Source organism: Temnothorax curvispinosus, unplaced genomic scaffold (genome assembly GCF_003070985.1).
Source record: "Temnothorax curvispinosus isolate PA1 unplaced genomic scaffold, ASM307098v1 QBEX01015410.1, whole genome shotgun sequence".
NCBI lineage: Eukaryota > Metazoa > Arthropoda > Insecta > Hymenoptera > Formicidae > Temnothorax > Temnothorax curvispinosus.
In genome coordinates this window covers 796,983-809,992 of record NW_020225190.1, presented here as the reverse complement: position 1 = coordinate 809,992, position 13,010 = coordinate 796,983, and the positions used below count along the sequence as shown (strand labels likewise).

At 38.4% G+C, this 13,010-nt stretch overlaps 2 protein-coding genes across 2 annotated transcripts in view; both read right to left on the bottom strand.

The window, feature by feature from the left end:
- Positions 1-7,561, bottom strand: part of LOC112465646 (potassium/sodium hyperpolarization-activated cyclic nucleotide-gated channel 2) — a 58,282-nt gene extending 50,721 nt beyond the window's left edge. The window contains exons 1-2 of the mRNA XM_025033289.1: positions 7,238-7,561; positions 3,434-3,704 (exon numbers count right to left, since the gene is read on the bottom strand). Of these exons, the coding sequence (XP_024889057.1) occupies positions 3,434-3,696 (263 nt within the window). The 5' untranslated portion in view covers positions 3,697-3,704; positions 7,238-7,561. The remainder of the gene's footprint in view (positions 1-3,433; positions 3,705-7,237) is intronic.
- LOC112465644 (POU domain, class 4, transcription factor 1-like) overlaps positions 5,567-13,010 on the bottom strand; it is a 31,612-nt gene continuing 24,168 nt past the window's right edge. Inside the window, exons 2-3 of the mRNA XM_025033284.1 lie at positions 7,238-7,614; positions 5,567-5,577 (exon numbers count right to left, since the gene is read on the bottom strand). Coding sequence (XP_024889052.1) covers positions 5,567-5,577; positions 7,238-7,614 — 388 coding nt within the window. The remainder of the gene's footprint in view (positions 5,578-7,237; positions 7,615-13,010) is intronic.

The following is a 13,010-nucleotide window of genomic DNA, read 5'->3' as shown; positions in this document are numbered from 1 at the left end:
CCTACGTATTTCCCAAACTTTTTTTGTTAATAACTTTTTAACGAATAACGAGCGACGGCTAAAACCTTCTGAAGGTCACTCGGGGTCATGACCTTGACAACATATATCAAGGTCAATGAAATCGGTAAGGTCGCCCTTAATCTAGACATTTATCAAAAATAAAGTAAAAATAGGTAAAAAAAAATAGGTAGGGTGCATATTTTTCGGGCTCCCCCGATTGATTATCACTGTCGGAGTCACAACAAAGGTTTTTACCAAGAAAACCGCAAGAAAATATCAAAATTCGGAAAAGGCCCTATTCTGAAGATTTACCGTCGTAAATTTTTCATTATATGCTGCACCGAGCATCTCGGGTACTAAGCTCCCAATAAAGTTTCGCTTCAGCTGAGAGACTGTCCGGGAGACACGGTCTCGCTGTCTACTTATACTTTCGAAACTATTTGAATAATTTGGAATATTCGGCAATCACGCAGATATATATATATATATATATATCTGTTAGTTCACTTTCAATATCCTCGATTTGAAGGAGTACAACGACCCTATAAACTTTTGTCATCATCTTTCGTTCAGATTTTATTTAAGCGATACAGTTTAAATATTAAATGCGGAAAGTCAGTCATTGTATCGGAACTCGCATCGATGTCGTGTCAAGGAGTCTTGTTAATTGTTCAGAATGGATCTCCATTAACGCGATATCTCCAATAGAGACATGCACATGTCCGGGATGTTCGGATAATGAACTGCTGACGGAGCGACATTACAGCCGACCATGTGACGCGTGTTATCGGAGGTATTTTGGCTATCATTTATATTCTGGCCTATGGATCAAAGAGCACCATTCATTTAGGCGCGTGCCCTCCCCAAACCGCGAGATTACTCTGATTTTCCGTTTATATCCTATTATTCCTATTATTTCGTAATCTTTGCAAATATTTCGTGGAATTCACCTTTTTTAGAGTATTAAATAAGATATAAAGCTTGAAATTTTTTATAAAATTGTTTGAAAAAAAAGAAATTTATATAGGTAATTTGTATAAAAAGCACACACACACACATACACACACACAGTATGATATTAATACAATCTCGAACTATTGGAATTATTATCATTATTTTCTGACGAGGAAAAAGATTCGATATATTTACACTGTACGTTTAAATAATATATTTGTTAATTCGTGGGTATACATGTCCCTTGTTGTGCCACGTCCGAATAAAACATACGTGTCAGACACGAGAGCTTACATGACTTTTATATCTGATCTATACGATAACGGTTCGAAAATGGAGCACCATTGACGCTCGTTTGTATAATTTAGCAGCTGGATATTAGCGCTGCACGCCGAGCGAAGAACAACCGTCTGGTTTTGCGGAAGATATCGCTACCATTAACGGCGGCGCGAATTAAAGTTTCAGTGTCCACGAGAATTTCGCGTTTTAGTGGAATCGTAGAGAAGGCTGCGGAGGATCCAATGTCCTCCGCGCTGCCGGTAATTAACCAAGATTCCGAACGGAAGCGCCGGGCAATTTCAACCAATTGGAACGACAAACGCCGCTGCCGCCGCGCGCCGTCGCCGTCGCCGCCGTCGCGGCTGCCAAGCCGTGGTGGAGTATAGCGTTTCGCGCGTTATGGAACGACACGCTGTGCTATGCACAGTTTAATATCGGCAATTTGATACTGCAATGAGATCCCATTTGCTTGTTTTCAGGCCGCGCGGATTCGTTTCGGTTGATTTCTCTCGCCGCAGAGTTTTTTTTGCTTCAAAAATAGATTTTAAAAGAACTTGCACGAGCAATGAACATATTAAACAAGAAATTAGACTGTGACAATTCTTCCGTATAAATCATCGAAGGATAAATTGTTGGACATTATGAGAAAATGTTAATTGTTAAAAGTTAATTCTCGTTAATTTTCAAGCGTTACGATTTGAAATTTATTTTTAATAAGTTAAGAATAAATTTCTCGAACCTCAGTACTTGCGTTTTTCGATTTTTTATTTGCGTATTATTGTGTTACCGGTGAACTTTCGCTAACACAAATCCGCGGAGGATACTTTACGCTCTTGTAATCCTTTTTGCCGGACTAATGTTGATTAATAGTTAATTCCGCAAGCGATCCATTAATCGAGGATCGCCCATCCATTATCGTTCGGTAGACAGGCACTCTCGAGCGCTTATTGTCATTCTAATCGATACATTTGTCCTTAAACGGCTCGGCGAGCGCGTCAACATCCTCCGCGAGAAGTCGATAGCACGCGTCCGGACTTTAGCGACGGATTGTGGCTCGCCATCGATAAGGCAACTCCGGCAGGAAACGAAAGGCCTGATGGAGGCCTCCTTCTTGAGGCCGTAAAGTCCCATTGCTGTTTCGTCGACTTCGCCAGCGGGGCGAGGTCGACTATTCGACTGTATATACATGCGGCATATACATAACTAAATCCGTGATTCTTCGTAGAACCATTGAATATTCCGCGCGACCCAGATCGATTGAAGCCGCGAGCAACGCGTGTTAACCCCGCACGTCGTCGTAGGTCAAACGCGCCCTTTTGTGATCCTCGAAATCTGTCCTGCTTGCCGGAGACGTGCCCGCGCGGCTCGAAAGCCTGAAGAACGATCCGGATACGGCAGATATTTTACTGCGGCACAAAGGCGCTAGTTTACGTTCCTTGAGCCGGGGTCGTAGTCGAGCCGAAAAGTTTTGGCTTGCGAGTAAGCCGACACGACTAGCGTTGATTTACGCTTACTCGCTCAGGGCTCGTCTGTCATTTATCACTTTCGTACACGTTCGTACATAACGTACACGTAACATATTCATATCCGAACAATAAATTTTTTATAACGTCACTCTATTTCTCGGAGCAGTGACTGTTAAAATTAAAAATTGTATCATATTAAGTTAAAAATGACTGGCACAATCGGATAATAATTTTTTATATCGGCACAAAAGCAAGTCTCATGAAGAGAAGTAATTTTTCATTTTCTACCATTTCCTTTTAAAATGTCTGAGGTAATGCGTCTCGCAAAAAGCATTTCATGATTGATGTAACTTACAAAGTGTTGGAGAAGCTAAATTTTTACGAAAAAATTTTTACTTTTACGAAAAAAGATGAATATTAATATAGGAACTTGTATTATATAGTAGCCAATTATTATAATAGTATGCGTTATTTATATATCTAGTTATTTGTCAACAACTAAGCGTAAAATTTTACGCCTCCCGTGAGGAACAAGTGCATGCAGAGTTTTGTCCCCTTTTACGGAGAACGATGTGTCGCGCGTGAGTTTATTCAAGCAGACTTAGATATGAGGCTGTGTCTAGGGCCGATATTTCTTGGTGGAACATGTTTTCGAGCCGGAACGAATGCGATAGCGCGAAATATTGATGCGGCCTGTTGAATGAGATCATGCAGTTGATAGTCGAAGGACATACCGAAAACTGGAGCAAGGATGGATGACCCAGTGACCTGCGGCTTTCTGTCTGATTCGTTCCTTCATAAGCGCCTTCTTGCTACCGAAGAGCTTCATAGCCAACTTGTTGTCCGTCGGCTGGAACAGGGCCTGAAGCTGATTCTTCAGGAAGCTCTGCTTGACCTCCTGGCCCGGGAGGCCCGGGCCCGGTTCCTCCTTTGGCGTCCCATAGAGGGACACGTCGTCCACCCCGAAGTGGACCTTCCCGCTGCCCTTGTAATTCATTTCGTTGCCTGCAACACGGTCGCGTGAGGTCAGTGACGGCGACAATCGTTCATTATTCCGCGACTTTTATCGTCATTCGATAGCGCTCGTAAAATTTCACTCCTATCCGATAAACCTGAGTCGAGTCGCATGATAGCGGTCGCACAAAGCACAAATCGCGAACTGTCCACAAGCATAACTGAACTTGTAAACTTGATAGCGCCGAAACGTATGACTTAATGTCGTTAACCCGAAGTATCTTTATGGCTCATAAACTAACTTGCGAAATTTGCTTTGTGCAAATTTCACGGGACTCTTTAGAACTTATATGATCACGGTGAGTTAAAGTTTATTTGCCTCTCGAAAATGTTAAGTGTTTGATAAATTCAAATAAGATTTGACACGGTTAAAATTTAAAATCGCGATACACACACACACACACACACACACACACACTCGCGCACACGTACTTTCTCAGGTCATCCTCTAAGGTCAACATGTATCTTTGTTTTGTTGCCATCTCTTTTGCTTTGATGGCATAATTATCTCTTCTTCTTAAAACAAAGAAGTTTTTCTCAAGAACGACTCAAGAATCACTTTTATGCATGTATCAATAATGCATGCATAATTTTCACAGTTTTACATGCCACATTAATTTTCGTTAATTCCAGTATAAATATCTTAATTTAATTTTCTAATTGTAAATCACTCATGACAACTCATTGCAATCGTTCATCACAAATGACTGATAATGGAATCGGATTTTTACACATAAATAATTATATTACATGTATTTTTTACATTTATCGATATTGCGTAAATCACCAATTACGTTATTCCTAACGTCCTAACTCATAATATTTGAATTCTTATTATTTTGTATGACTTAAATTTTAAATCACTTTTATATTTTTTTGTAAAAGTCTTGGTCTAAAAGGCAGTAGAAATGAAAGAATATTATCATCGTTTCTGTTTTCCCTTTTCGAAATAAGTACCGACAAAGTCAATGGTTATTGACAATCGCATAAACGATACGATTTAGCAACACTCACCGGATGTACGCGATTTTCGAAAAGTCCCGTGAACCGTGCTCCATAATGTCCAACTTGAGATAAACTCCTCGCACGATTCTGACCAGGAACCAATATTGTTCGATTTCAAACCGTTTTGCGAGGACATGGCACTTTGCTGCAAGAGCGGCTTCTCTTGCGCCACGAAAACAGATCCACCTCCTTCGTCGACGTTCATCGCCATGACGAGTTCGCGGACGAGAACGAGATAAAACAGTATCGCGTTTAACCCGGTCGAAAAGCAGATATATACCGCGCAAGATTCGCTTAAGTAACGGAACAAGGACGAAGAAGCGCGAGAAGAGATGCGTATCCACTGACCGGTTTTAGCCGGACGAACGGGTACATATGCCCGATTCTTTTTTTCCATATGTTGGTATATACGCTAATCCCCGGACGCTCTACCATATGATTCCTGATGCCGATACGAATCGCAGTGGCGTAAGAGATCTAATATCGCGATTTATTGCGCTCACGTTGTACCGTATATGATATTCGAGTCGAATGGACAGAATGGATAGAATAGCGTTGCTGTGTTTTAATCGTGAGCAACAAATAAGGATTCAATTTTTATGGAGAATATTCAAATTCGTATTAGCCATATTTATAAATTCTGTAATGTATTCTGTGTTATAAAGATTTGCGTCCGGAATGATTCGAATTTGTATTACTGTGATATATGTAATTAGTAATTGTAGGCTACGATCATGCTATATTATTTCCTTCGAATTATTTAATAAGAATATAGGTATGCTATCGTCAGCGAAACTGCAAATTAATTGAGGTTTATATTATTTTAATAGATACGCTTGAATATGGGTTCAGGGAGCACCTATGTTCGCGCAAAATGTGTCAGAGGTTTTTTATATTCCAGTATCCAATTTATTATCGTATATTTTCAATTTTCGCGAAAAATCCACTGCGTTCGTATGCGGTGAGTATTATATATGATGCATCCAAACCAGAAAAACGAGGAGATGCCTATAATGATTATATTTTGATGCGAAAGATACAGTTGAATTTGCATTTATAAATTCGCATAAATACGCGTTGCTAAAAATTTCATTATCGCCTGGATGCTAACTTATACAAGCGTGTTGAATCATTCTTATTTTAAATAGTCTTATCCCGAAACAACTTTGAATATGGTAATCCTTTCTCACGAAATATATTACGCTGCATTATACATTTGCGAAGAACACATATCCTGCAATATTTAGATTCTCTTTCTCTCTCTCTTCCTCCCTCTTTCTTTCAGGGTCTCGCGACATTTGCCGTATTCCATTGCACATAAATTTTCGCTTTGATATTATTTGTATCCTCGTAATGTTATTTCGCATTTCAGTTATTTCTGTATAAAACGACGTTCCTTTTTCCATCACCATTAGCTGCATCGCGTTACAGCAAGCACATCGCACCATTTGTACGTTGTACGCGACGGACAACCCGCTCGTTACACACATGTATGAACGCGTGTCACAGGTCCGATCAATGATTTATGACATTTCACCGCGAACACCACAGTGCGACAATCGCATTCGTGTACACCTGCGAGAAACGAGTTTAATCCGACATTTATGAGCCTTTTGATTCGATTCAGTGGCCTATTTACGCGATATAGTTAAAAAATGAGTATACTGACGCCAATACTTCGACCAATTAGAAAATTCAGCCTGTAATTTCATGTCTAGTCACTTCCGTTTCGTGAGCCGAGATTCATATAACGTGGACATTACGGGAAGCTTGATGTTACGGTGACACAGCGCGCAATGCAATTCGTTGAACGATTCATTCCCGTCGTCGTTATGATTGTATCGCTTTATTACGGCGGATCTCATTAAAGTCGTCATTTCTACTCAGATTCTTTATATCCCTCCGAGAAGTTTGCGAAGATCGCAAGTTCAATTGGAATTTATAATGGTCGTAGACGTTACGTCTTGCATTTTATGCAAACATCTCAAATAAACCGTTCGTTTATTTGAACGTAATACTTATGTACGACATCGATATTTGCATTACGGTACGAGCGATGACAGGTACCGTTATCAAGACTTTTACAAAAAAATACAAAAGCAATATAAACAATAAAAAATACTCTTACTTTGAATAGCGTATTTAAACGTGGATTCTCTTTTAATATCCCACATGGATTTCATGAAATGCTGTGAATGCGTTCAGTCGCGCTGCATGAAAGCTATAATCTGTGTATCGTCGTAATTAATTGAATTAATCCAATTTTGAAACAATTATCGTATTTACATTTTATGACAATGAGCTGTTTAATCAGTAGAAACAGTTTGCATGTTTTAATCGAGTAATCACATTTTACGTATGCGAATTAATAATGTATAGTGATGGTAATATAGATAAATATCCTCAATGCGCAAAACATTCTAACATTCTCAGTGTGCTCGAAAGAAGATCAAAACTATCGTAATTATACGAATCCTTTAAAGAGCAGGATCTCTTTGATCGCCGATTCGTTGACTTACCTGTGTCGCCCAGGAAATCGGTGATGAGCAGGGTCTCGTCGTCTAGAGCAGTGACGAGACTGTCCGTGCACGTGTTGGTGTTCTCGATGCTGATCTTGATGCTGTCATCTTTGTTGAGCCGTGGATGATTGTTCGCGGCGGGGTTGTTACCGGCGTGGCAGTTGTTGTTGCCGATCTGCTGGCCCAGCTGGTGATGGGGAGAGCGCACGGATTCGGTGCTGCTGGTGTGCAAACTCACCCCCGTGGTCGCCCTTCCGTTCACCAGCCGTAGGCTCGGTGCCCGACGACCGCCGCCGCCGCCGCCTCCGCCACCGCCGCCAACGGAGCCGGTCACAGAACGGCCGCCACCGCCGCCGCCGCCGCCGCCCTCGCCCTCCCTGCAACAAATTCTTCATTGTATAGTGTTGTCTTTCTCAAACACTCGCTGCGAACACAAGCTATACTCCGGACAGAACTCGCGAACTTTCGTGGAAGTTACTCCGTCTTTTTTTAATGACACACAGGGATACAGGGTTTTCAATTCGAGGAGATTTGACTTGAACCTATCTATCTGTCTATCGAGAGACCGTTTTCCTTTTGCCAAGATTCAATCGAGCATTATTTCTTCTTTGATTTTAAAAGAAATACTATATGGATATAGCAGAGATAACTATAATACTTTACAGAATACATCAAAGTCGTCAAAGAAAAATTGGAATTGGAGTAACAGCGCGGCACGTCGCAATATATCGGTAAAGCGGTTTTCACTATCCGCGCGTACATATTATTATGGAAATATTCGTAGCGACGGCCGACGTTTCGTATGTATATAGCACGATGATTCGACACAACAATGAATATATCGCGGCACGCCTTTCATATTTTCCAAGAATATTTCACAAGAATATATTAAAATATGAGATTTTGCAAAATTAAGTTTCGAGAATGTAGATAAATGAATATGATTTTTAATTTCAGACGTTTAATTATTTGTGCTTGTTTGACTCAAGATCGATCCCTTCACGAATTGCGTTTATTATAGAATATGTTGTATATGACGAAATTCCGTAATATTCTGAACTCTTTATTTTTGAACTATTAAATATAAAGATAAATGTTTGGTGAAGTTCAATGATTTTTTTATTTTGGAATAAGAGACGGTTTGATCTGACAGTTTGATCTTATTTCTATAAAATATAATGTAGATTTTCTGTAACATATTACACATCTCGAAGATAGACGTTTGGGGAGAAAGTTATAGGGAGCCGATCTAATGGTCAATTACGCGTGATGCCGATCGCCGCTGGTATCGACAGCTCGTTCGACGTGACACCTGATACAGCGAATGCCGATAATGCGTTTTCTCACCGTCGTGATGTCGCACATACATTCAGTTCACCGCGAAATATCTCGGCACTTCGCGACGACGCGAAAATCGCGAACAGCAATAAATATTTTCTCCCGCGTACGAGTGTGCGAAAGCATGATGGTGCATCAACGGCGGATTTTCACTATTGGCACGCGCAAGCCGGCGCCCGCTCGTTCTTCTTGCATACTAACAAATATCGATATCGCGAATTTGAACGCGCGGGCATGACGCTGACTGCAGCGAAAGTGCAATGTTATCTCATGCTTTACGCACATGACATAAATCAAATTCGTTCTCGTGCCTCGGGATCAAATTGTGTTACCGAAATTGTTAGGAACCACAGCTGATGGGCAGAGCAGGCAATCTACGTCGGAGTAACTTCGTCAATTCCGATCACGTCCCGTAAGGCATACAAAATCAGTCGATCATTAAATGGTCATTGCTAGGTCGATAACCTTTGCTTATCCAACGTTTTAAACATTTCAGAATAAAAATATAAAAATCTATGTGAATTTTTTTTATAGACAACTTCATAATTTTGTATAAAATTATTCAGTGATTGACTTTATGACTCGTGTTTTTCTACAGTTAAACCGATTTCTTTTATTATATAAAATTGAAAACTTTTAGACTGTAAAACTGAATGTAAACATATTTAGATATACTTTTTCCTGCGGCCTTACATTACTACAATTATGTATTCTTACTAGTTTTAGGAATGAAAGATAAGAGTCGCGTAATAAAAAAAATTAGTTTATTAAGTCAAAATGAAAAGCCATCTGAAACGATGTTTCTAAAAAATAACTCGAAATAAAATTTTATTTATCTAATGACAATCGATCTATCGACGATTGATAAATTATTTCTGTCGCAATTATAAAATATCGTAATATATACGACTCTTATGGTGTAAGTTTTATTGAGCGTGCGCTCGTTTTATATTTGTCCAAGCAATGGTCGAAAATAATGCAATTTCCGCCACGTTGCGCCGCGCGATGCGCCAATCGCGTCCATCCGTATTCATTCGACGGAAGAAAAACAAATTGCCGGAAATTTTATCGCGTCAATCTAAAGTGCGACGAAGTACGGTCGCATATTAAATCACGTAGCGCGTTCGTAATAATTGCGCGTCAACGTGACGGGCAAATAAACCAGGCGTCAGGAAAGCCGTCGGAAAAGATACGTAAAAATAGCGGACGCGGTGCATCAAGCTCTTCTTGCGCGCGGTTCGTCTTAACAAGGTGCATGCTTTTCCTCAAGCAAAGGCTGCTTGAAGCTGTGTGAAAGAAGCGACGGTAGCAATAGATAAGAGAAGACCACCAATGAGAAATGTTCTACGAAGCACCCTGCCTCTCAATGGTTATACAAAATGGTAAAGCGAAGAGTTAGGAATAAAGATAAAATGGAAAATGCGAGAAGGTGCGAGATAAAAAGAGAAAGAAAATATGAGATAGGAGTGGAATGCACATCAGGATATTGTGATTCTATAATATTCAAGAAGCGTGAATTATCCGGCAACATAATGCAAAGTTGCAGATGCGAGATTATCATTTGTTTTAAAATTATATCATGTTTTAAAAAAGTATTATATTTTAGTTAAAAATATTTTTATCAAGTTCTATACTTTTCTCATTTTTTTAAATTTTTTCATAAAAACCGTAAAAATTTTAAATTAAATTATATTTCGGTCTGTCTCTTTTTCTCTTTATCTTTCTCTTTGACCAGAATTAGCTCATACTTCTACATTATTTTATTATTTTGGTAATGCTGAATTAATTAGTACTCTTTATTTAAATTACAATGGAGATACGTAGCTTTTGATGCAGCAGCAACGGATTGTAAACCGATGCCTACAGATGCGCGCACATGTCCAGCTTTCATAAAGCTAAATCTTGTCTAGAGAAAGAGAAACCTGCGATGCCATTGTATGCATCACTCGATACGTACATGTGTGCGTACGTGTTCGAATCAACTTCTAGTTAGCACTGGAATCTATTTTAAGAAACCTCCCCATCGGGCAATGCGGTCGACCGCGATGCAAAAAGCATTCAAGTCGAGATGTATGCGCCTCTCAAAAATACAAGATACGCCGGTGGAAAAAAGAGTGTCAAGGTTCGCTTTCGATTGCTATAGCTTTTCTCAATTTGCCAAATGGTATGGCGAGTCGAGGGAACGACCTGACCCGACTGTCTTTGACGAGGTTGTGCCATCGACGCGAATAATGGCCTTGGATGAGCGGGCTGTAACGGACCCTACAATATATGCCAACTCTTCTTAATTTTTATTAATGTACGATATTTCGACAGAGAAAGACTGCTCTTATTTGACTTTTAATTCAGTTTTATTTTGGAATCTTCTTTGCGAAATTGAAATTGGCAATGCCTATATGAATTACATTATATTTGTTAAATAAAGAGAAACGATACTTCATCTTTCTCATAAAACTTTTTTTGCAGTACGATATGTTAGGCGAAAGATATTCTAAGATATCTTAAAACAATATATGAATATTCGACTTCGGCTAGTATTTATGCTATACATATATTATAAATGTGTTACGATGAAAAGCGCGTTATTCATTTGAAGGAAATCGGGAAAGTTGTTATTTGTGATAATCAGAAAGAAAGGAAATTATATATTCGCCGAACTGTGCGGTATAGATTTTCTGTCTTATGCTGTTTGCTTTACGTATGATTGTGCCTTCGTTTCTCGACCTCAATTTATCATGTTCTATCGAAAGGCGAATCGAATTGAACATAAATCAATATTGACGCCGCATCTTGCTTTACTGGCGCAGACGAAGTTCGTAATATGCAGTAGAATCTTCTAATCGCGAAATACCTAATTAAGATAGCACAGTTATAAACACTTTGGTAATCAATACAGTGTAGACGCATTAGCAACTATACGGTTCCGCAATATGGCGATAAATGTTTCGAAAACAGCGCGACGAGTACAGAGTATATAGTTTTTTGTATTATATGAATTATGCTTAGCGGATAATAACCTAACCAGATAGTTTTAATTAAAATAGCGTTTTTTGTCAATTAGAACGTTATACGTAATTACTATGATATCATATGTTACATAAAAGATTTATATTCGTTTAATTATTTAATAGGATTATATTTTTTAATAGGATTTTTATCTCTTATCTCACTCGCGTCGTTTCTGGATATTACTAGATTTCATGACTATTATTTTCGAACCTAAGTAATCTCTTATAAAAACGTTATAATGAACGCATGAAAATTAAGACATGTTAATTAAAAAAGAACATATGGTTTATGTATAATATTCTAATGATTAATCGTAAACATAAAATTAGATTTGATAGGATATTTTAGTGTATATAATCTGTGATTGGATACTTCATGAATGTTTGTTAATTCACTTACCCATGCAATTCGCTAAGTGAATTAACGTTCTGTTTGAAATTGAATTCATAATTATAGGTTTCGAGTATGATCATTTGTCGTTGTACAAACATTTAAGTGATTAATTGAATTCAAACGATATCATTTAATAAGAAAACCCAGTCTTTTCTTCAACGCATATTATTCCTGTTGTAAAATGTACATTGAATATCTACTTCGTTATAACAAATTATAGTTGATTTATAATTCTTTTTTCATAATTGCAATTCTATAAGTGATGTTCATAATTACGCCTTCCGACCTTTTACGGCTGTATCTATTAGTTAGGTAACTCGGATACGACGATACATTAAATAACGCTTTTAGCAAAAAAAGCTAGTCTTTTCTTCAACCATATAGTTGTGTTAAAAGTTAAAAGTGTACACATAATATATGCTTCATTGTAAAGATTACACTTTTTTTACATAATTACTCTACGATATTTTAATGGTGAATAATCTCTTCAATCTTTTACTAATCGCGCCTCTTTTGCATTCTACGACATTATGATAAGATGAATTAAGAAATATACTTTAATCTACATAACGGCAAAAAATTATATCTTGCAAAATATATAAAGGATCCTTAAATATTGGATATTAATTATGACGAAGGACTTTAAGGACTTCGAGAATTTTAAGAACTCTGACGAATTTGGTGCCTCGATTTTTCTTCGAGCGGAGTTTCGAGAGCAGCAGTCATTAGCAGCAACTTTTTAATATTCATTAAGAATTTTGGTATTCAATTTTTGAGTTAAGAAAATATATATTCGTGCAAGGTCCACTTTAATTTAATGACGGAATTTTGTTATGTAGTTACAAGCCAAAAGCTCGCCTTTTTACGGTGCGTGTTCTTGCAATATTTTTATTGAATACTAAAAAGCTTTTACTATTTCTCGTTTCCGGCGGATAGTATATCCTGTCCTTTTTATACGTCTCCGACTTTCTGCCATTTCAGTGCGCAATGTTCGTTTGTTCGACGCGGGGGCCAATGCAGTTCCGGCATTCCG